This window comes from Lacerta agilis, chromosome 6 (assembly GCF_009819535.1).
Source record: "Lacerta agilis isolate rLacAgi1 chromosome 6, rLacAgi1.pri, whole genome shotgun sequence".
NCBI lineage: Eukaryota > Metazoa > Chordata > Lepidosauria > Squamata > Lacertidae > Lacerta > Lacerta agilis.
The window spans coordinates 6,327,450-6,352,541 of NC_046317.1; the positions used below are offsets into that span (position 1 = coordinate 6,327,450).

Here is a 25,092-nt window from a genome sequence, read left to right on the forward strand (position 1 = left end):
TTGGGTTGGGAAGCTCATCTCAGCCACTTAGTCATCCAGGGGAAAGAAAATTATACTACAGTGGTGCCCCGCATAGACGAATGCCTCGCAAGACGAAAAACTCGCTAGACGAAGGCATTCGTCTAGCGGAAGGCTGCCCCGCAAGACGAATTTGTCTATGGGGCTGCCTCGCAAGACATAAATTTTTCGTTCTTTTTTTTCCGTCTAGCGAAAGCGCGGCTGTCATTGCCGCTGTCGCTAGACGAAAAACCCGCTAGACGAAAATTTTCGCAGAACGAATTATTTTCGTCTAGCGGGGCACCACTGTATCTTCTTCTTTGTGACCACTTGTAGCCAGGTAAGATTATCTTCCAGGAACACAGTCTTCACAGTGAGTCTGTAAGTGACTGTAGAGGCCAATTCTGGACCCACACGTCCTTCCACAGTGGGGACATTGGTTCCCGGGCGGGAGTTGATCACGGTGAGGGTTTGGCCAAGCGTGCCTTCCCCTTAGCACGTTTCTCCCTTTCGTCCCAAGTTGAGCGTCTTCAAAGTCCACAAAACTTTTGGTAAAGGCTGTTCTCCAATTGGAGCACTCGCAGGCCAGTGTTTCCAGTTGTCAGTTTTTATACTACATTTTTTTAGATTTGCCTTGAAAGAGTCTTTGGACCTCTTTTGTCGACCACCAGCATTACGCTTTCCATTTTTAAGTTCACAATAGAGTAGTTGCTTTGGAAGACGATAATTAGGCCTCTGCACAACATGACCAGTTCAACAAAGTTGAGTTGCTGCCTACGGACAGGTGGAGCTTCTCAGCTTGCCTTAATGTCCTGAGGACACATGCTGCAGTTGGCCTGGTGTATAGAATCTGAAGAACAAAGGTCCACATACAGAAACAGTTGAATCTGACTTCAGTGCTGGCAATGGGCCAACAGCCTCCATTGCTCTTGAGAGCAGTGTCTTAGTTTAGGGGACGGGGTGCACACAGGTCTGTAGTCCAACAGACTGGAACAGCTGAAGGAGCTAATGCTGCTCCCCTCAGCCACCCCGGGGTCTGTCTCCTGAGGCAGCTGCTTCACTCTGCCAAACGGTAGAGCTGCCCCTATTTCCATGGCAATGGGTACAAGCATGAGTGTTGCCTCAGTAAAAGTCTCCCATGAATATGTCCCTGTGATGTGTGGGTATGAGAGAAAGAGGGGCTTGGTAGGCAATGCCACCAACTGGAGAGCCAGTGTGGTGTAGTGGTTAACAGTGGTGGGCTCATAATCTGGGGAACCGGGTTCGCCTCTCCCCTCCTCCACATGCAGCTGCTGGGGTGACCTGGCCTAGTCACACTTCTCTGAAGTCTCTCAGCCCCACTCACCTCACAGAGTGTTTGTTGTGGGGAGGAAGGGAAAGGAGAATGTTAGCCGCTTTGAGACTCCTTCGGGTAGTGATAAAGCGGGATATCAAATCCAAACTCCTCCTCCTCCTCCTCCTCCTCTTCTTCTTCTTCTTTCTCTTCTTCTTCTTCTTCTTCTTCTTCTTCTTCTTCTTCTTCTTCTTTCTTGTTTTAAAAGGGTTGCTTCTGGTGACGCTACAAGATCGCTATTGTTACCAGGTGCACCAACTCTATGGGGCTGAAGGTTCCCCAATGTGACTGTTGTCACGCATGTGTGATGTGAGTGACGTCACACGAAATGCGTGCAGGACTTCAGACCCCCCCATCATGTTGGGTACATCTCAGCACCTGTGATCATCACTTTCTCAGAGGCCAGAAAGGGCCTAGAGATGACCTTCAGAAAAGCCTAGACCGTGGACGCGGGTGGCACTGTGGGTTAAACCACAGAGCCTAGGGCTTGCTGATCAGAAGGTCGGCGGTTCAACTCCCTGCTACGGGGTGAGTTCCTGTTGCCTCGGTCCCAGCTCCTGCCCACCTAGCAGTTCGAAAGCACATCAAAAGTGCAAGTAGAAAAATAGGTATCTCTCTGCAGGAAGGTAAACGGCGTTTCCGTGCGCTGCTGTGGTTCGCCAGAAGCAGCTTTGTCATGCTGGCCACATGACCCGGAAGCTGTACACTGGCTCTCCTTGGCCAGTAACGCCGCAACCCCAGAGTCGGGACAAGACTGACCCTAATAGTCAGGGTCCTTAGCTTTTAGCCTAGACCGTAGCTTTTAGGATTGCCGTGCTGAACTGACTGGAAATTTGGGCACCTCTCCCCACCCTCCTTTCAGATTGTCTCCTCACTCAAACAGTTGTGGGGCTCAATGAAAATGTTTGAAAAGTGTTAAAAGAGAGGGACGTTGCTTGTGTTGTCTTCTGAATCATGCAAGGCAAGGACCCCTCCTTCCAGCACTTAGTTCTCTGAAAGACACTGACTTAGGGTTAAAGGAGTAGGTCCATTAGCTGGTAACCTAATCAGATCTGTGGCTGCTGAAAGCAAGCTCAGCTACACATGAGAGAGAGATTGAGAGGATGGAAGAGACTACCTAAGTGCTCATAAGTTGGACAAAGGAGGGAGATAACAAGGTTCATATTAGTTAAGCGAGGAAAATGTTCCCTTGATGTAATAAATGGCAACAGACCCCCCCCCCCCAAATCTCAGCTTGATGCACAGCTGTTGCTGCTTCTAGACCAGATTATCAGGTGCAATTTGTTACAGTTTGAAAAGGCGATTAATATTTGCTAGTGCAAGGTTACGCAGCTTTTTGAGTTTTCTCTGAGTATGTTGTTACACTGTTGTTACACTGCCTTTGGTATGCTGATGAAAAATTCTGAGAGCAAGGCAAATATTAACAAAATAGAAAATTCTTTCCAGTAGCACCTTAGAGACCAACTGAGTTTGTTCTTGGTATGAGCTTTCGTGTGCATGCACACTTCTTCAGATACACTGAAACAGAAGTATCTGAAGAAGTGTATCTGAAGAAGTGTGCATGCACACGAAAGCTCATAAGAACAAACTCACTTGGTCTCTAAGGTGCTACTGGAAAGAATTTTCTATTTTGTTTCGACTATGGCAGACCAACACGACTACCCACCTGTAAGGCGAATATTAAGCTGATTCAGTAAGGCTTGAATTTTGCATTTCAGAATTTTACTGTGGGGCTTGTTTGTATGCAGTTCGGTGAAATTGTACTCCTACAGTGAGAGAGAGTTGGTTCGGGGAATTAAGGAGAGCATGACCCCCCCCCTTTTTTGGCTTTTCAAAATATTTATTGGTGCAAATGCATGCCGCTCAGAATCTGAGCTTCTGGAAAAACCACTTGTTCTTGCCTGTCTTGTATCTCTCCTCAAATTTCACTTTGGCCTCCCGCCGTGCTTTACGTTTCAGCGCAGGGTCCCTAAAGGCATCCTTGTTGACAACGGTCTTGTCAAGGGGAATATCAACGGAGTACCTGGTAGGCATCGAGTGGTTGTAATTGTAGACCCTCACAAAGGACTTGACTTGGAACGCTTGGCAATTTCTTCTTGCCCATGCTTGCTGTCACTTTGTGTGGGTAGCGATCGATGCCAGCCACCAGTGCTTGGCTGTAGGGGCGGTCAGAGGTGCCATCGTCAATATTCTTAGCAATAATAGCTTTGCGTCCGGAGTAACTCACAGCAAGGATAAGGATGACTTTCCCTGGTTTCATAAACCTTGGAGCTGCGGCAGCAATGGCACCCCAGCTTGACCATTTTGAGTTAGATTGATGCAGAAGTAGAGCTGCCTTTGTGGTACCCATGTTTCATAAGTGGTTGGTGGCAGGGTTCTGACATGTGTTTTGATGATGATGATGATAATCTATTATTTGTACACCACCCATCTGGCTGGTCTCCCCAGCCACTCTGGGCGGCTTCCATCAAATATTAAAATACATTAAAATATCACAGATTAAAAACTTCCCTAAACAGGGCTGCCTTCAGGTATTTTCTGAATGTCAGGTAGTTGTTTATACCCTTGACCTCTGATGGGAGGGCATTCCACAGGGCGGGCGCCACTACTGAGAAGGCCCTCTGCCTGGTTCCCTGTAGCTTTGCTTCTCGCAGTGAGGGAACCGCCAGAAGGCCCTCGGCGCTGGATCTCAGTGTCGGGCTGAACGATCGGGGTGGAGACGCTCCTTCAGGTATACAAGACCGAGGCAGTTTAGGGCTTTAAAGGTCAGCACCAACATTTTGAATTGTGCTCGGAAACATACTGGGAGCCAATGTAGATCTCTCAGGACCGGTGTTATGTCTCCCGGCAGCCACTCCCAGTCACCAGTCTAGCTACCGCATTCTGGATTAATTGCAGTTTCCGGGTCACCTTCAAAGGTAGCCCCACGTAGAGCGCATTGCAGTAGTCCAAGCGGGAGATAACTAGAGCATGCACCACTCTGGCGAGACAGTCCGTGGGCAGGCAGGGTCTCAGCACAGTTAAGCACCTATTTGTGAGCAATGGAGAAGGGCAGGAATGGGGGCGGGGAGTTACCTATCCAGATTCATAACTGAGCTTAACACTGTTTCACACATGCATGCTTCACAGGCGATGGCTATAACAAGTGATGACCTGGCATGTGAAATGGCCACCACAGGCAGAACTTTCAGATCACCTTGGAATCAGAAACAGTTGGCTGGATTAAACTAACCCGGCAGGCTAGCAGGAGCCAGCACAAGGGCTCGTTTTTTATGCATTTAGCGCCCTCATATTTTGGGTTAGGACATCTTCCAGGAGCCATAGGGGAGAGCTAAGTAATGGATACCAACTACACTGGTACCTCGACTTATGAAATTAATCCGTACTGAAGGCGCGCTCGTAAGTTGAAATCTTCGTAAGTCGAAGGCGCCATCTCAGAACGGGAAAAAAATCACAAGTCACAAAAGCGCATTCAAATTTTCATAAGTCGAGGTATCGGGCCGCCGCTTTCCCTTCGCAAGTTGAAAATTTCGGAAGTGGCGGCCATTTTTTCGCTTCCGGAGGTCATTCAGAAGTCGAAAAATATGGAAGTTGAGTCGCTCGTAATCAAGGTACCACTGTACATATTTTTTGGTCATAGTCATGTTAATTTGGGTAATGAGTAGGGCCCCCTGCAAAGGGCTGAGCACATGGCCCCACATACCATAAACCATCCACTCACCACCAACATGCAACAGAAACACTGGCTGTTCCTGCCATATGGTCCACATCGTTGCAATTTAAGCAACACTGAAGTGGTAAATGGGGATCACATTTTTCTAGTGTCAAATTATTGCAGTTTGTGTTGCTGGTGTGTGTGTGTGTGTGTGTGTGTGATAGTCTTCCAAAATAAGTGTTTCCACAAGGAAAGCATTCAGATCTCCCTACTGTCCATCGCTTTTCAGATGTTTATTTCATGTGCTGAACCTGAAAGGTCCCAACAGTCTTAAGAAACGGTTCTAAAATGTGTTTGGAGCACTAAACAAGTTCTCTGCCCAGGCAGTTTCCGTTACTTTGAAGGACAATGAAACACTTTGAAGTTTCAGGAGCAAAGTACTCAGGATGTTCTGATATTAATGATGTGTAAAGTGCCCGATTAAGACACTTTCCAAATCCCTAGTCAGTTCCGAGAATCCTGGGGAGCCATTAATCTCTGTCATATTTAGCACTCTAACATTTTAAGGTATTGCTTCCTATTTCCCCCCACAATACTGATCGAGTGTCAGATTGAAAAGAGCCAAACGCAGAAAAGCTTCCAAGGCTATTCCTGGGGCCTTAAAAAAGCCCCACTTTAAAAAATATTTGTGATATGAGAGGCTTATGAAATAATGATCGGTCTGTAAGGTGTGCCAAAGCCACATGAAAAATTTCACTAATTTTATTGAAATTCCTTCACCTCATCTTTCCTAAATATATTTCATCTATGCCAGGCATGGCCAAACTTGGCCCTCCAGATGTTTTGGGACTACAACTCCCATCATCCCTAGCTAACCGGATCAGTGGTCAGGGATGATGGGAATTGTAGTCCCAAAACATCTGGAGGGCCAACTTTGGCCATGCCTGATCTAAGCAGAGCCTTCCAAATTCTCCTTATTTTACCACTTTTAAAAGCCCTTCTCAAATGACCTACAGATGTTTCATGCAATAGTTTCACATATCCTCCAACATTCCTCTGATTAAAATAGGTGTCAGAGATCAGGCTGAGGAGCACAGCTCTGTTGAGGAATAGCTTGCTCATGGCCAGGATCCTGAAACTCCACAGCAGCAGTGGAGTAGTATTGATTTGGAACAATGGTTTGCTGAGGGGCACAGTTCGGAAGGCAATAGTTGGGCAGGACTGGGAGGTGAACAGCAAGAAGAAGGAGAAACAACAACAACAACAACAACAGGAAGAGAGTGAGCTAGCCGACTCTCTCTCACTGGAAGATGTGCAGCCTCTCAGGCCCAAGGCTAGGAGATTAGATATGGTAACTTCACAAAAGGTTTAATGGTTGAAATCAGGTTGCTAGGAGACACAAGGACGGAAGTGACTAGAGGGAAGTGGGAGCACAATGTCAGGGTTCAGGGACTCAGCTTCCTCCCTCCACCCCACCCCCCGCTTATCTACGGCCAATGGGGGAGGAAGTCGAGCCCCTGAAGCCTGACACTAGGGATATCCCATTCCATAATGATAATTTTTACTTTTATATCTTACTGGGTTGCCCCAGCCACTCTGGGCAGCTTCTAACATATATAAAAACATTAAACATTAAACATTAAGAAAACTTCCCTATACAGGATTGCCTTCAGACAGCTCAGGGTCAGATAACTCCAACATTTCTCCAATGAAAAGAGGGACATCCTAAGGAAAAGCAGGACATTCTGGGATCAAATCAGAAACTGGGACGGCAAAAGGGTCTGGTTTCAGGGCCAAGGACTCAAGGCACTATAGCACTAAATGTGCTTTATGTTAAAAGCACTGCACTAGTTGCTAATCTGCTACTGAACTACATTCAAGGTACGGAAAGCCCTCTATTGTTCTGCAGGAGGGTATCTGAGGAGCCATCTCTTCTCCACATCCCAACCAGGTTACTTTCACCTGTGAATGAAAATCTGTTGATTCTGCCACGTGCCACTTTAGATAAAGCATGCTGTGATTTGAGCATGTGCTTTTACTATTGTGGTACCAGTTCATTTGCCGAAAACTTTTTTTCTCCCAAACCTTCTCAGATTAGGCCGTAAACCTAACCCCCACAGCAAGCCCCAACAAATTTAATAGGATTTACTCCCGAGTAGACAAAATTAGGACCGCACTGCCAGTCTATTTTATTTCTGCAGTTTTACATTCCAGTTCAATTTTTAGATTTCAATACTGTTTTATATTCCACTTCTGTACGCTGTTCATTTTCTGAATGTAGAACAGTTTTCAAACCCTTAAGAAACACAAAAATAAACAAAAAGAGAAGGGAGGATTAATTCCTGTTGCCTTTTTGTACAAGACTAGTTCAAAAGCTTATTACCTCTCTACTGTGGATCGACCAACATGGTTCAATTGGGGGGAGGGCCACGTGCTGAGATTCCTGTACTGCAGGGGTTGGACTAGATGACCCTTGGGATCCTCTCTTGAATTCTGTGATTCTATGATTCCAAGTCTCCCCTCCTTTTCCTGTACATTCTGTGATCTTGGCAAGTCCTGGAGGTGTGTCTGGGGTGGGCGAGTGGGGAAGGTGCATGAGGACAAACGAGGGAAATGAATTTGTAGCTAGTCAATTAAGCAGCGGCGCTAATCCAATTGCGTATTGTGCTGAACGTCTACCGAGAGGCAAATGCAGAGGAAACATATTTATTTTAATAAGATGGTGTTAGCTCAGAGGTGAATTGGAGACATTTGTTGCTTTAAAGTGCTAGACTCTAATCTGGTCACTATGCAGAATTCCATTAACATGATTCCTGCTATGTTAAATGATTTAGTTAAAATAAATTAGATAAATGAAAGCTGTTTGCCAGGCCTATGATAGCAATGGAAGAGCTGGTGCAAAAGACAATTCTATTTAAGAAGACAAAGCGGGCGTATAGATTTTTTATTGACTCCTGCTTATTTTAGCCTTTCGCTCTCCAAGCTGGAAAGGTGTTTTGCCCCATTTTGGTGGGCTTCCGTTTTGTGCCATGTGGGACGGCCAGTGGGACGGATTAGGAAAGCAACAATCAATAACCCTTGGGCAGGGCCATTCCATCTAATGTGATTGATATTTAATTTTAAATTTCGTTATTGTGAGCTATCATTGAGGGTCATTGCTGGTAAAGCAGAATCTCAGCATTGCAATAAACAAACAAACAGTGATGGAAAGGGGTTCAGTTATTGTTTTGGAGGTCAGTGGGGAGGACACTGAAGGCTCAGCTACATTAGTAAAGGAAAAGCGTTTTATTACACCATGACACCAGATGGCGCTGTGGAGTCCTGTCTTTCGCCAATGTGGTTTCCCATTATGAAGTTTACAATGCGTTTTCCTGAAACGCTTTTTTGATGTGTCTAGATCCAGCCTGAGATCTAACGCAAAGCAGCAGTCTTGCCAAACAGCAGAGGAGGCAAAACTTTTCCTGAACTCGCCACTCCAGTCTGCTGCTGCCTGAAATATTCCATGCTATTAACACTCTTTTGTCAAATCAAATACTTTGATTTGTTGTTGTTTAGTCATTTAGTCGTGTCTGACTCTTCGTGACCCCATGGACCAGAGCATGCCAGGCACTCCTGTCTTCCACTGCCTCCCGCAGTTTGGTCAGACTCATTTTAGTAGTTTCGAGAACACTGTCCATCCATCTCGTCCTCTGTTGTCCCCTTCTCCTTGTGCCCTCAATCTTTCCCAATTTCTGGGTCTTTTCCCGGGAGTCTTCTCTTCTCATGAGGTGGCCAAAGCATTGGAGCCTCAGCTTCAGGATCTGTCCTTCCAGTGAGCACTCAGGGCTGATTTCCTTCAATACCCATGGTGTCTGACTACTGACCATGCTGGCTGGAACTGATGGGAACTGGAGTGCCACAGGCTCTGGAGCTACCATATTGACACCTGACTTAAGGAATCTCACAGGGATATTCCTGTTTTAAGAAATCTGATAGTAAAACCCATTACACCAGCTACATTAAAAAACCTCCTTTTCCTTCAGCCCCCAGTAGGTGGTGTTGGGGCTGCCTTCCTAGTTGACTTTGAATAGGCTTGCATCAGCAGTCTTTGTTGTTGTTGTTGTTGTTCAGTCGTTCAGTCGTGTCCGACTCTTCGTGACCCCATGGACCAGAGCACGCCAGGCACCCCTATCCTCCACTGCCTCCCGAAGCGACTGGCATGAGTTTGGCCAAACTGTGGGAGGCAGTGAAGGATAGGCGTGCCTGGCGTGCTCTGGTCCATGGGGTCACGAAGAGTCGGACACGACTGAATGACTGAACAACAACAACAAGCCCTAGATGAGGGCACAGTACTAACCCCAACCCTCTTCACAACAATGTTTTCTGCATATTGGATTTACTTAGCACATTTCTGGGACATGTGGCTGGGGTTGCTATATTTGCAGTGGCTTGGTATAGAACAGGATGAGACCCATTGGGTCATCTGAAACCCACTGGTTTCGCTCCTTTCTAAAATAATAATAAAAAAAAATGGCCTTGCCAGAGTCGTCAGACAGCTTCAGAGCTGCTCAGGTGGTGTCTTGCTGAAAAGGACCATTCTGTTTGTTTGCTGATCAAAATTTGCAGTGCAAGCCCAGTTGAACTTGGGCAGGACATGGCCAGAGGCACTCTTTTTTATTTTTCACTTCGGTGCTGCCTCTGGGAAAAGGCTGCAGCCGAGCGAATGGTATTGTGCATGCCTTTGCCTGCGGAAGATCTCTTGGGAAGAGAACCATTCCTCTTCTTTGTAAATAGCACATTAGTCAAAAACCTAGCGACCATATGGGTTCTATTCGGTTCCTCGTCATTTAATAAGTAAATTAATTTAGCATCCTGAGTTCCATCTTTTCTTCAAAAGTGGAAACAAAAATTTGGATCGAGCTGCCGAATGAATTGGACAGCAAAAAAAATATATGTTGTAAGGATTCTATGGAACCTTTAGAGTAGGAGATAGTTGCTCTGAAAAGCTGAAGGTGGTTTGATACTGGTATACGATAGGGAAAATATATAATTTACCTTAAAAAGCATTGTAAACAATTAAAACTATTAGTTGGATTGGAGTAACACTTGTAGTTACAATGTTGAATTTTGGGTATAATGGAGATTTAATAGATGTGGATTAATAGACAAGATGCAGGAGGAAAAGGTTAATATGAGGACCCACAAAGGGAGGAGGGAAGTCCAGGATATTCTTCGGAATTCTCTTTTTATGTTGGTTGTTTGATAATTGTTTGTAAATTTCAAAATACAGAAAAACTAAATAATTTTTTAAAAAATAGATACAGGTATACGATAGTGTGTACCCATTGTTTCCTTTGTCCCATGGTCATCTCTGGAGAAACATGTCTTGCAAGTTTTTGATGGACTACAGAACCCTACATGCTCTGTGACTTCAGAGACAGTAGCTGGTTATGTCTGTACAGCAGGGGCAGTCATGGGTCTATCATTCCACCTTCGGTTCTCTTCAAAAACCAATGCCTGTCTCCAGCAATAGAAGGCTCCTCAATAAATAAGCCAATCAGCTTGGCTGTTTCATTTGGATTTCAATACAAAAGGTTCCATCGCTCTTGCTCCTGCGAAGTCTTTCCCGGCCATCCAGAGGATTTGTAGCAGCATCAAAAGGCAACAAATCCTTGATATTTACTGTGAGCCAGTCTCCTGCCACTCCATAGCTACCCAAGTGGATAGCAAAAACAGGAAGGCTCTGATGCATAAACATCTCTTGCAATATTACACTAAACCTGCTCTACCGTTTGACTCTTCAGAAATCAATCTTCTTTCCGGCATGTATATCAGAATTTATGCGCATTGCTTTTACTGGGTAATCTCCCTTGGCAGATTTTTACAACGCATTCCATTATTTCGAACTATAGGCGGATAGAAATAGAGACGAACACACAGATATGCACATCAGTATTACCTGTTCTGCCTGCAGACAGGCAGTTTATATATAGGCAGAAGCCCTCTTTAGTTGTTGGACTTAAACTGGGGAGGGGAATGGCAATCCTATCTAGATCTACTTATAACAACTTATTTGGACATATATATATCAATTTATACAGGGCCTTTCCACCCGGTGCCAGCCAGCCCATGAGGCTCAGTGAGGCAGTCACCTTGAATGGAAGGCTGGGGACAGCTGGGGGGTGGGGGTGGGCAGCAGATCTGGGCCCCCAAAGGATCTTCCCATTTGCCACCTCCAGTGTTTGTCGCCCACTGCCACGGCCTCCCCCCGCCCCACCTCCTGCTCCTTTCTGCTATTTGATTCAATCAGTGTATATACGGGACAAAGCTGTTAAATGGGTGCATATTTGGATGCCCTGGTTCAGACGATGGCGATTTCATATGAACCTCAAAATACAAACATTTTAAAAATGAAAATATATACACAATAAGCAATCCCATTATAAGCACCCCTAATTAAAATATGCCATAAAACAACAGCACGGCAATTAAAACAGGAGACTTGGGCTAGGAGATCTAGGGTGTGCCTGTTTTAATATTTACCACAATTCCTGCAAGTCACAGGGATGGGTTTTCACAATAATTCTGTGTCACAGTTCTGCACAAGAGCTGATCTCAGCTACTACAAGCTGTGTGGCAGCTGCCCTGAGCTCTTGTGCCGGATCGAGGCTAGTTCATGTAGCGAACCAAGAGAAGTGACCAAATTGGTACGGATGGTAAGTCCAGACAGGAAATGGTGTGCAAACAGCAGAGGAATATGAGATATCCTTTTGTTAGGAGCGCTGTTTGTTACACATGTTGAACCAGCAGTTCCAATGCACCTTCCCCCACTAAAATTGCTCAAGCAACAGATTAGGTTGCTGTCATTATCTATGTCAGAAATGGTCATGCCTTGAAGTCTTTTCTCGCTCTGCAGTGTTGTTGGGTGGGGTTTTTTTTTTTTTTTGGCTGATGTTCTTTCTTCCTCCGCCAGAGATCCCCCAGTGTGCCGGCTGCAACCAGCACATCCTGGATAAGTTCATCTTGAAAGTCCTCGACCGCCACTGGCACGGTTCTTGCCTCAAGTGTGCAGATTGCCAAATGCAGCTGGCGGATCGCTGCTTCTCGAGAGGCGGGAGCGTCTATTGCAAAGAAGACTTCTTCAAGTAGGTGCAGAGACCTTTCCAGTTTCACCTCGGGGAGTTTGCTAGCCCTCTAAGTAGCTGCAGGATATGCAATCTCACTTCCTTTCAAAGGAGTTTGCTGATGCTTGAACATGCCATTTTCGCTTGGATCAACTGAGAGATCACATAGTGACTGAAAGGGCAAGCAGGCAAACCGTGATGATATGCAAGATTGTTGTAAATATTACTGTTACAATTTTTTTGATAAAAGTGCTATATGAAATCTGGGTATTTTTTTTAATTAATATCATATTCTGATTCTGTGGCAGCTTCCCATGGCAATGGTATTTATTTTATACAGATATATAGATCATAGCTGTCAGCTTTCCCTTTTTTTGCGGAAAATTCCCTTATTCCAGCGCCGTTTCCCAATGCAAGAAAAAGGAAGGTTGACAGCTATGATAGTTACAGGTGGGTAGCATCTGAAGAAGTGTGCATGCACACGAAAGCTCATACCAAGAACAAACTTAGTTGGTCTCTAAAGTGCTACTGGAAAGAATTTTTTATTTTGTTTGTTTTGTTTTGTTTTAGCTATGATAGATAGATAGATAGATATCCTGCTTGCTTCACAGAAAGCTCCAGTTTGGCTCACTTGATGCAATTATTGGCAATGTAAATTGTTTTCCGTCCAACACACCTACTTCCTTACAGTCAGATGGGGGCAGCAAGAGCAGTATGTATTTTCCGGCCAACATTTTCTTCTTGGGGGATTGAATAGCTATTGAGAACTTACTTCTGAGCAGACATGTTTAGGGTTGCAAAGGCGAGACTCCCATAGCAAATAACTTCTGCTGGGACGCTTCTCTCTGTTCTCATGTTCAACCAAACCCATAACAAGGAACTAAACTGGAAGTGGGCATCAGGTTCGACCACCCTAACCCTAACAAAAAAAACAAACAAACAGCGACAATTTGTTGTTGACAAATTTATGGACACAGAAAGGGCCCCATTACCTTCAGTAGCTTAGGGCCTCATCAAACCTAAATCCGGCCCTGCTCCTAAAGAATTGGGCAGGGTCCTCTTTGAAGCGTTTTGCCTCCTCTCCAAGGAGAGGAGTCATGCCTCCCTCCAGACCAACCCTGCCTGCTGTCGGTGATGTTGGCTCTTCTTTCTCTAGACAACAATTCTTCTCATCTATAGCCTTTCTAGTGCTTGCGGAATGCACTAGAAAGTCATGATCAAACTGTTTTATTCAGCTATTTTTTATTGTACATATTAAATTTGAATACTGCCCTTCACCCGAAGATCTCAGGGCGGTTCACAGCACCAAAATACACAATAAAAACACTCTCTGCAGCACATTCAACAATGGAGAGCCAGTTTGGTGTAGTGGTTAAGAGCGGCAGACTCGTAATCTGGGGAACCGGGTTCGCGTCTCCGCTCCTCCACCTGCAGCTGCTGGGTGACCTTGGGCTAGTCACACTTCTCTGAAGCTTCTCAGCCCCACTCACCTCACAGAGTGTTTGTTGTGGGGGAGGAAGGGAAAGGAGAATGTGAGCTGCTTTGAGACCTCTTCGGGTAGTAAAAAGCGGGATATCAAATCCAAACTCTTCTCCTTCTTCTCCTTCTCCTTCTCCTTCTCCTTCTTCTTCTTCTTCTTCTTCTTCTTCTTCTTCTTCTTCTTCTTCTTCTCCTCCTCCTCCTCCTCCTCCTCCTCCTCCTCCTCCTCCTCCTCCTCTGTGGAGAGCTCCCTCTCTGTCTCCCCAAAGCTTTGAAGGGTCAAGGAAGCATTTCCAAGAGCAACAACAGGGAACATATTACTACAGTCAAATAAATGAATAAATAAATAAATACAAATCCCCCCTGGGATTTCTTCATGAGCATTTGTTTTTTTCTTTGTTTCCTATGGGAAGGCCCTGTAATACGCATTTGTGGAAACTCTTACGGAAGCATTTGCCATCCGCAATAGCTGCTGTTCGAAATTAAATTAATAATAGAATTACCTCACAAGTCCACAAGGAGAGTGAAGCATTTGCCTGTGGTTCCCTAAATCCACACTCCCTTTAACCACTTGAAAACGCAATGTTTCTCTGCGGACCACTTACTGGTTGTTTTGCTGTGCTAGATGCTGTGTATGAAATGCAAATTTCAATGCAATTAAAGCCAATATAGATATTTAATGTGATGGGTGTTCTTCAGACGCACCACAGGCCACCTGAAGCAGGCTCGTAAACCTCTGGTGGTCTACGGATCGCAGTTTGGTCTGGAGGGTGGGTTTGTCCTCTCTCATGTTTACGAGGCTTCAGCCTAATCCATTGAAAGGGCATAGTTGTCTCTCTTTTGTTCGGATTTCAGTGCATTGGGATAAGGAACTCCTGGTAGACACACCTTGAGTAGAAGATTTGTGAGTAGTCAAAGCTCAGACGCTGTTTTGTTTTTCCTCCCCACCTTTTGACAGTTTACTATTGAATGAAGCATGGCCTTTAAACATAAGATACATTTTCTTTATCCTTTTATCTGACAGCAGTTTGAAGGTTCTGAAAGAGGGGTCTAGTAGAATCAAGGACAAAAGTGCCTTTTTCTTTACTACCTAATTAAGACGGAAAAGAAATCCTCAGGCCTTCAGGTAGTTTATTATGTCCCAATTAAACTGCAGTTTTAAGGTGGCAATGACAAGCTCTGCTCACACAGAGGTGTGAGAAGCTTCATCTAGCTGCTTTTTTAAAAAAACGGATAACTGGCTGATGTCAAAATATTTTTGGAGTATTGCTATATCAATTACCGTATTTTTCGCTTTATGCAAAGGGAAAAGCCCTGGTGTTTTTTTTTAGGATCAACTAAAAGTATTGCAGCTTTTTTCCAAAGGGAAAAACCCTGTTTTTTTGAGGATCAGCTAAAAGTTTTGCAGCTTTTTTGCAAAGGGGGATAAGCAAAGCTCCTTTTGCAAAGGGAGAAAAGCAAAGAGGAAAAGCCCAGTTTTTATGGGGTTCAACTCACATTTCTGCAGCTTCTAAAGGAAAGGAAGCCTTTTCTACAGTTTCCAGACAGATAATCTAATCAGCCAGTCACATGTCGCTGGGGAAACAAACAACCTCCCTCTGCAGCACATTCAACAATGGAGGCTTGGACAAGAGGCGGGGCTGAAAGGGAGCTGGGATTCTTATCTCTCTCCCGATCTCTGCTGATCAGCTGCTGAGCGGGGTCCTTTCAACCCCCCCTTTTCTTTTTGTAAAATAAAAAGCATGATCCTCTTTTGGCTCCTGGGCAATTCAGCTCCAGGGACCACCATTCGCTCCATAAGATGCACAGATATTTTCCCTTACTTTTCAGGAGGGAAAAGTGCGTCTTATGGAGTGAAAAATACAGTAACTGGTGTCTATTAGACATGTTCTTTCTCCCCTGCTTGCAGAATTTGAGCTGGTGTCTCAGGTGACATCATCAGCTTTGTGCATCTCATATTCTGGGCCCCAGCTACAGAGCATGATGGTGTCATGCCATGGCTTCCTCAAGTTGTTGTGTTTTCTCCCTCAATCCCTTCAGCAGCTTTTGTTTCCATTCCAGTAACTCATCCTAGGGTTGATGAGAAGGCAGATAACTATTCTGGGCCCAGCCAAGAAGGGGCTACAGTGCCAATAGTTATAGCGGTTATAGCGAAGAATGATTCTGGAGGAGCTACAGAGATTGACCTTGTCTTCTGCTGCTAGTTGGTTGGGTTGGGAAGCTCATCTCAGCCACTTAGTGTCAGGGAAAAAAAATTATACATTCTTCTTTGGTGACCACTTGTAGCCGAGTAAGATTGTCTTCCAGCAACACAGTCTTAACAGTGAGTCTGTAAGTGACTGTGGAGGCCAATTCTGGATCCACACATCCTTCCACAGTGGGGACTTGGTTTCCGGGTGGGAGTTGATCATGTGAGGGTTTGCCAAGCGTGTCTTCTCTTAGCACGTCTCTCGCTTTTGCTTGAGTTTGAGCGTCTTCAAAGTCTACAACACCTTTGGTGAAGGCTGTTTCCAGTTGGAGCACTCATAGGCCCGTGTTTCCCAGTTGTCAGTTTTATACTACATTTTTTAGATTTGCCTGAGAGAGTCTTTAAACCTCTTTTGCTGACCACCAGCATTGCGCTTTCCATTTTAAGTTCAGAATACAGTGGACCCTCCAGATAAGAACTAATTTGTTCCGGGGTCCGTATGTACCCCAAAAGTCCACATCTAGAGGTGCTGCTTCTGCGCATGTGCGTGTGCATGATAGAGCGCCTCTGCGCATGCATGAGCAGTGAAACCCAGAAGTATACATTTCCGGGTTTGCTGCGTTCTCAACCCAAAAGTTACGTTACCTGAAGGTAACATAACCCAAGGGTCCACTGTAGAGTAGTTGCCTTGGAAGACAATAATCAGGCATCCCACAACATGACCAGTCCAACGAAGTTGATGTTGAAGAATCATTGCTTCAACACTGGTGATCTTTGCTTTTTCCAGTACACTGCCATTAGTTTGCCTATCTTCGCAAGTGACGTATAATTTTTTGGGAGACACCGCTGATGGAATCTTTTGAGGAGTTGGAGATGGCGTTTATAAGTGGTCGATGTTTCACAAGCATACAGCAAGAAAATTATACACTTCTGGGCCATCTACCTGGGTGTGAAGTCTTTGATTTTGGGTTCAGGACAGGTGTTCGTGAGGGCTTCTTGAGCATCACTTTGGCTGGCCAGTGATAGACCTCTTTGCAAACTCAGTCACTGCACAGTAGCACCAGGAAGGGAACTCAGAAGTAGTAGTGCTTAAGTAGTTAAAGGAGTGCAAAGGGGGGACACAAACGCCTTTCCTGCACAGAGTCACGCGTGGCTTAACCTAAGACACCCTCCAGCATATAACAATCCCTCCAAGCTGTTTTGCATTAGAAATAAATCCCTTTCTTTAATATTTCTCCTAATCAAAACCTGATCTGCTCCTTGCAGCTGCTTTGCTTCAGTTGCGGGAGTGGGGAACCTAGGCGGCTATGGATTGGACTGATGGAACAAGGGCATTGCGCCTCTGGGATCAGTTCCAGGTAAAGTACCAGGCTGCAGCCCTGTGCAAAGCTACCTGAGAGTAAGCCTCATTTAAAACAGATGGGACTTTATTCTGAGCAAACATGCACAGGATTGTAGCCCAGTGACCCAGTTAGTTTGTTAGACAGCTGCTGCCCTGTCTGCCTGCTGTGGGGACTGACGGCAGGGGGAGGGTGTGGGGGAGGACACAAAATAGTCATGGCAATGCACATTGCGCTGGACCCATTTCTGTGGGCAAAAGAGTATGCTGGCTTTTGAATTACCCAGCATGCTTCATTGGGAAAAGGGGGGAAACAGGTATAATTCTCAGTTATGTGTAAGGAGACATGCATATTCGGTTGTTTAAGAAACAGATAATTGCTGAATCGAAATGTTCGATTCTTCAAACACATCTAACATGGCTTTCTTTTTTAATTTATTTTTTATTAATTCATTTTATTTAACAAACAAAGGAAAAAAAGGTAACAAAGTATTACAACTGCTATTATAATATTACTGAATAAAATTTAACATCCCACATAGTCGTATCTATGTCTTATTGTTTATATCTTAAGAGAAAACTAAAAGAAAAAAAAATTAGAAAAAGAAAAAAAAATTCAGCCAGGCATATAATTAGATAGTCCATACATCCACTTACTTATACATACGTTATATACCTAGACTCTCTTACCTACGTATACATAACAAACTTAACTTGACAAAACTTAATTTCACAAATCAGTCTTCCTGTCAAATCCCCATGCGTCTACCTCTCTTATTATTGAATGTAGATCAAACAATGCTACTTCGTTCAGATATTTTCCAGTACATTCTGCCATATTATATATCCATCTTTCCACAACTCTTTGCCCTTCCTTTAGCACTCAAAATCTGGCATGGAAGTAAAGTTGTTATTATACTTTTGGGCATATTTCTTGTATATATCCCATTTTTCAGCAAATTTTTGTTTAGATTTTCCTCCGAGATTATTAGTTAGTAGGGCCAATTCAGCGAATTCTTGTAATTTGCTCTGCCAGTCTGAAATTTTTGGAAGTTCTTGTTCTTTTCCAGCTTTTTGCCACCAAAATTCTGGCCGCCGCAATTGCATAAAGAAATACTTCTTTTGATTTATTTGGAATTTCTTTTTCCACCAGGAAGGATTGAGATAAAAACTGGCAGATTTTAAGATCTATTCTAGTGGTTCTTCACACACAGTGTGAACTCAGCACCATAGCTTGCCTTATACATTGACACGTCAGCAAGACAAATGTTGGATTAGCTTTGTCCCTTCTGTTATGTACTGAGTGACAGTCCCTATGGAAAGGTCTTGTACTTATTTGGGCAGGTGGTCTATCTCCCCCCATATTGGCATACAATTGGGCAGAGGGGTCCTTTCGAGTCTTGCTCTCCGAGGTCTTTTATTTGGAGACCTTTCTGTTTTATTTATTTTTTAAAATAAGCAGCTCATATTCGTCGATTTACCTAAAATAAAACAAAATTGAAGGTTTGCTTTTGTTTTTAATGCAATCATTTAAAAGAGAACTATAGCATACCTCCTCTGGGAATTGCGTTGTCGATGGCATTGGTGCTAGCCAGTAGGTGCCCTCCACAGCTGGGATTGCCCTATTGAACCAAAAGACACTGAAAAACTGCAGAACTGGGTGGTTGTTGTTTTTTTAATCCTAGCACAGACTCCACAGAAAAAGATACATTGGATTACTGTGGGGCACTGTGAAGCTGCCTCTGTTACTCTTAAAATGTTACATCTGACTTCACACTTAATGTCAGTAGTTAGTAAATGTTGTTGTGCTAAGGATACATATCCCGGTTTTCTGCTTTCTTGAGGCCCACCAGAGATTTATTCTATGGCCAACCTTATGAGAGGCTTGAAAGGATTCCATACTAAAACTCAGCTTCCCTTGTGTTTCACCAAAGCTATAGGGGCCCCATGCACACACAGCCAGGAGGTTCTTTGAGGTTTTCATTACAGCTACTTGCATGCAGAAGAGGCAAGTTGTTTTTAATTTTACATTTTAACTGAAAAGTGGCTTGCTCTTCAGCATTTGGTGGAAACCTTAGAGAAAGATCAATTTTTCCAACTATTTTCTATATTGTTGTTGTTCAGTCGTTCAGTTGTGTCCGACTCTTCGTGACCCCATGGACCAGAGCACGCCAGGCACGCCTATCCCTCACTGCCTCCCACAGTTTGGCCAAACTCATGCCAGTTGTTTCAAGAACACTGTCCAACCATCTCATCCTCTGTCGTCCCCTTCTCCTTGTGCCCTCCATCTTTCCCAACATCAGGGTCTTTTCCAGGGAGTCTTCTCTTCTCATGAGGTGGCCAAAGTACTGGAGCCTCAACTTCAGGATCTACCCTTCCAGTGAGCACTCAGGGCTGATTTCTTTAAGAATGGATAGGTTTGATCTTCTTGCAGTCCATGGGACTCTCAAGAGTCTCCTCCAGCACCATAATTCAAAAGCATCAATTCTTCGGCGATCAGCCTTCTTTATTAGTTATTTTCTATATTAGTTTCACTGCAATCTCATGAACCCCAAGGGGACACCAGAGCCTCTGGGACTGAGCATTAAAACAGCTCAGTTTGGGGTTTGGATAATTACTACCAGACAGTCATCATTAATAAATAACCTTGCTATAGCCTAGAATTAATTATCACCAGTTCAAGTGAGGGAGAGAGTCTTTGTCCTGTCCAACAGGCAATGGCTTTTCCCACCTGCCTTGCCCCCCCCCGCCCCCCAGCCCTAGAATCATTTTCTAGACCCTGACTTTGAGAACAGCAGAAGCAGCTGGGAAGAGGAGTTCAGGTATATATGTGGGACGCGGGTGGCGCTGTGGTCTAAACCACAGAGCCTAGGGCTTGCTGATCAGAAGGTCGGCGGTTCGAATCCCCGCGACGGAGTGAGCTCCTGTTGCTCGGTCCCTGCGCCTGCCAACCTAGCAGTTCAAAAGCACGTCAAAGTGCAAGTAGATAAATAGTTACCGCTCCGGCGGGAAGGTAAACGGTGTTGTGCTGCTGGTTCGCCAGAAGCGGCTTTGTCATGCTGGCCACATGACCCAGAAGCTGTACGCCGGCTCCCTTGACCAGTAAAGCGAGATGAGTGCCGCAACCCCAGAGTCGGACATGACCGGACCTAATGGTCAGGGGTCCCTTTACATATATATATATGTGTGTGTGTGTGTGTGTGTGTGTGTGTTGTGTGTCGTTGTTTCTCAATTTGATCCTTTTACATTTCCATGGTTTTGTATGTTTTGCGATACTTTATGCATGTAACTTCCCATTCATTTTATTGATTATAGTTTAGTAATTCTTTGTTGCAATTGTTAAGTGTAAACAGTTTAATTATTATTTGCTCATTTTAATTTTACTCTTTACCCAGCCAGATTTGAAGCAAGTTGTTTGTTTTAAAGTTATGTTTTTATTATGACTTTTTGTGTATTGGATCAGATTGTTATTAGGTATGTGGTCTTTGCTGCTGTCCATTTCGTTGCTTCTTCAGCTTGTAAACCACCTTGTTTTTAACAACATAGAAAAGCGGTGTACAAATTTAAAATGAAATGTGTGTAGGCAGATCTAAAGTCTGGACTCCTTCACCAACTGAAGTTACTCTAATTAGAAATGTATCACTTTCCCTCTATCTGTCTCCCTCTTCTAAACCCCAGCTCATGTAATGCCAGCTCGGCATGCCCTTTGGCTTCTAATATTGCATCTCTAAGTTGCCTTTTTAGGGACCCAGGTGGCACTGTGGGTTAAACCACAGAGTCTAGGGCTTGCTGATCAGAAGGCCGGCGGTTCGAATCCCTGCCACGGGGTGAGCTCCCGTTGCTCGGTCCCAGCTCCTGCCCACCTAGCAGTTCGAAAGCACGTCAAAGTGCAAGTAAATAAATAGGTACCGCTCTGGCGGGAAGGTAAACGGCATTTCCGTGCGCTGCTCTGGTTCGCCAGAAGCGGCTTTGTCATGCTGGCCACGTGACCCGGAAGCTGTCTGTGGACAAACGCCGGCTCCCTTGGCCTATAGAGCGAGATGAGTGCCGCAACCCCAGAGTCGGACACGACTGGACCTAATGGTCAGGGGTCCCTTTACCCTTTACCTTTAAGTCGCCTTTTATCCACTTTCCCAGCCTTGTGGGAGCAACTTATCTGCAAATGACTCAGCTATGTGAGTGAGTCCTAATCATGCAGGCTGGGACTATGGAATCAACACCCCAATTCCATAGTCTCTAATTGCCACAAAAATGCTGGGACCTTCACAAAACCCCTTAACATTTAGGCGAAGAGAAATCCCAGGACAGCTGGGGGAGGGGATGCCCCCCTCTCTCTGTGTAGCTGATCCATCCAGAATTCACCAAAGCACCAGGATGCTGCAATTGCTTTGTTGTTGTTCAGTCGTTTAGTCTTGTCTGACTCTTCATGACCCCATGGACCAGAGCACGCCAGGCACTCCTGTCTTCCACTGCCTCCTGCAGTTTGGTCAAACTCATGTCAACCTTTGGTTTGGTCAAACTAGCTGTCAACCTTTCCCTTTTTTGCGGGAAATTCCCTTATTATAGCATTGGGAAACAGCAGGAAGGGTTGACAGCTAAGTATATAGCAGTGGGGAACAGCAGGGAGGGTTGACAACTATGCGATGTGTCTATCTGGCAAAGCATGAATTGTTGCTTTGACTGCAATAATGTGCCACGGATATGTCCTTATGCTATGTGCTAGTAGAGGGGAGGAAATTCAGATTTGGGGGGGAAATGGAACGGGATGGAGTGGGGTGGGGGGGAAGGTAGATGTCATGGGGAGGAGACTCTGTAAAAGACAAGCAGGTGATGTGTGGGGAAATACTGGATCATTTTTTTAAAATGGAGTAGAATCTCCAAGCATGTAATAAAGGGAATTTTGTCCTGCTCTAGAGCTCTCACAGGGTGAATGCTATTTGTGGGAATTTAACCTTCTTAGAGACCCAAATCCCTCTAATACACCCCCTCCCCCCTCACTGAGTTTTTAAGCCCAAATTGGACTATTGCTTCGTCTGATTTTAATCTCTCTTGCCCACATCAAGCACATCTGTTCTGTGCCAGAGGGCAGGAAGCCCCCCACAATAATGCCCATTCTCAATTGCCCTCCTGTTTCCTCCTGATCTTTCCCAAACATTTGTTGTACGGCAGACTGAAGCAGTGAAATGTGCCTGGGAACCAGCAGAAAGTTTTAGCATGCCAGCATTAAATACAGCATAGCTAGTGTCAGGTGAGCTTACTTTAAAAAAAAACTTGGCGGGGGGGGGGATTAAACACAGTGCATTTTTTAAGATGTGCTCCTAAATTGTTGAAGTGCATGCTTAACAATTTAAGCGTGTTTCCTGGCATGCATAGGATGCCAGGAATAGGATTGCCTAGCAAACTCTCTGCACCCTTAACAAACTACAGCTCCCAGAATTCTTTGGGGGAAACCATGGCCAAGTGGTATAATAAAGAGCTTCAAATGTGAGGTGTGAATGTTGTTGTGGTCTCTATCCCCCCCCCCAAAAAGCTTCCCATTTTGTTTGTGGGTTTGTTTGCAGGTCTTGCGATGAAACCTGATGCTTCTCCCTGCCCTATCTCCCCCCCCTTTTGCCATTAGCAGCTGAGGAACATGTAATAGGCCAGATGCTCAATTAACATGGATCATTTGAAGTCATAATGTAGAGAGTGGGGGTTTTGTTTATGCAAGGGATTAGAGCAACAGGAAGAGGACACCTAATGGTTCCCTGGTGATGGTGTTTGCTGCATGTATTTTTTATTTTGTAAACGCATCTTTAGAGATTATGGGTAGTGTTCGACTAAATTTTCGTGTAGTAAACCCATTTAAATTAATGAACGTGATTCAGATAGGTCTTATTAATTTTAACGGGCCTACTCTGAGTAAAATCTGTGCTGTGTACACAATATTACCTTTGAAGGGCACACACACACACACAAACCCCGTCAAAGAATTCTGGGAGCTGAAAACAAGTCATTGCTTAGAAATAGCCATTTCACCAAATAACTTGAAAACTGGCCCTCTTCTTGCTTGATTTAGGGTGACTCACAATGATGGCAAACATGAAGAATCCCCTATTAGCATAGGAGCCAACTCCTAGGGGCCAAGGTTGCTTTGGCACCCCCAATAAAATATTTGAGGCCCTCCCCCCAAGTTGATGGTGTACATGCACCACATCTTGTGATTTTGCAGGGCAGGGCTTGTTGTTGTTGTTTAGTCGTTTCCAACTCTTTGTGACCCCATGGACCAGAGCACGCCAGGCACTCCTGTCTTCCACTGCCTCCCGCAGTTTGGTCAGACTCATGTTGGTAGCCTGAAGAACACAGTCCAACCTTCTCGTCCTCGTCCTCTTATCAGGAGACATTTCTCTCCAAGATCTTATTCTGCAGGGAGAACGGATAACGATCACAGTCTTGACTGCTGCATTGCTTACCATAATTTACTTTTCATAAGATATGATTTAGAGAATTCTCTTTTTCCCTTCACCACTTGAAATGGGCAGAGTTAGTTAAAGATTATCATCAGCTGTGATATCTTTTGGAAGCACCTCTACCAGGTTCTTACTTTAAGCGATCTTCAAACCACTTTATGCAATAATCTCAGGTCCATTACATCCAAGAAGAAAATGAAATATTTCAGATCAGGGAACAGAGATTTGAAGATCTTTTAGGTTTGTTGTTGTTCAGTCGTTCAGTCGTGTCCGACTCTTCGTGACCCCATGGACCAGAGCACGCCAGGCACCCCTATCCTCCACTGCCTCCCGCAGTTTGGCCAAACTCATGCCAGTCGCTTCGAGAACACTGTCCAACCATCTCATCCTCTGTCGTCCCCTTCTCCTTGTGCCCTCCATCTTTCCCAACATCAGGGTCTTTTCCAGGGAGTCTTCTCTTCTCATGAGGTGGCCAACGTACTGGAGCCTCAGCTTCAGGATCTGTCCTTCCAGTGAGCACTCAGGCCTGATTTCCTTAAGAATGGATGGGTTTCTTGCAGTCCATGGGACTCTCAAGAGTCTCCTCTGGCACCATAATTCAAAAGCATCAATTCTTCGGCGATCAACCTTCTTTATGGTCCAGCTCTCACTTCCATACATTACTACTGGGAAAACCATAGCTTTAACTATACGGACCTTTGTCGGCAAGGTGATGTCCGTCCCCCCCTATTTTATTCATGTTGGCACACCTGCTTGTTAGCATTCATATCTCATTCTCTAAGCACCCAAAAACCATATAATGCTTGGCTGGCTGGCTGGCTGTTCAAAACTTGTGCAGCTTTCAAAGCTCCCAGTGGCATAATGTCGTAAGATAATATTTTGCTCTGTGGACATCTCTCCAGCGCTCCTTTGTTGGCATTAATGAGCTTTTTAATCCAACAGTTAATATCCCCCCTCATTTCGCCAGTTGTTTGGATCTCTCTGGAGTGGGGAAATGGCTGCTTGATCTGCCCTGCAGAAATGAGTGTTTTTGCTTTTAGTTAAAACCTCTTTAATGGCATTACATAAGCAGGTTTCAAAGGAAGTAACGGCTCTCGTGTGGGCATCACTCAGCAGGATAAGCCTAGGAGCCAATTCTACTGTAATATTGCCCCCCGCAACCCCTCACCATGGAAGAACATCCTTGAAGGCATAGACATGAAATGCAGAGTCCATGAGGAATTTACAGGAAATATAGAAGGAAAAGACCCTGGTGTTGGGAAAGATGGAGGCACAAGGAGAAGGAGACGACAGACGATGAGATGGTTGGACAGTGTTCTCGAAGCGACTAGTATGAGTTTGGCCAAACTGCGGGAGGCAGTGGAGGATAGGGGTGCCTGGCGTGCTCTGGTCCATGGGGTCACAAGAGTCAGACACGACTGACAACAACAACACAACAACACAACAACACAACAACAACAACAACAACAACAAGCTTCTGAGAGGGGAAGGCACTCTCTGGAAAGATGTTGCTTCCGGCCAGCCCAAACATTTTGCTGCCTGAGGCAAA

General features: G+C 44.9%; 2 protein-coding genes across 2 annotated transcripts in view; one reads left to right on the top strand and one right to left on the bottom strand.

Annotated features, from left to right (window-relative positions):
• Positions 1-3,163: 3,163 nt before the first annotated feature.
• LOC117048008 (60S ribosomal protein L27-like) lies at positions 3,164-3,590 on the bottom strand. The gene is given in 2 exon segments (XM_033151311.1): positions 3,164-3,416; positions 3,418-3,590. Coding segments are annotated over 2 exon segments (396 nt in total). The 3' UTR covers positions 3,164-3,193.
• An 8,325-nt stretch (positions 3,591-11,915) lies between these two features.
• LHX4 (LIM homeobox 4) overlaps positions 11,916-25,092 on the top strand; it is a 40,599-nt gene continuing 27,422 nt past the window's right edge. Inside the window, exon 1 of the mRNA XM_033151075.1 lies at positions 11,916-12,109. Within this exon, the coding sequence (XP_033006966.1) occupies positions 11,916-12,109 (194 nt within the window). The remainder of the gene's footprint in view (positions 12,110-25,092) is intronic.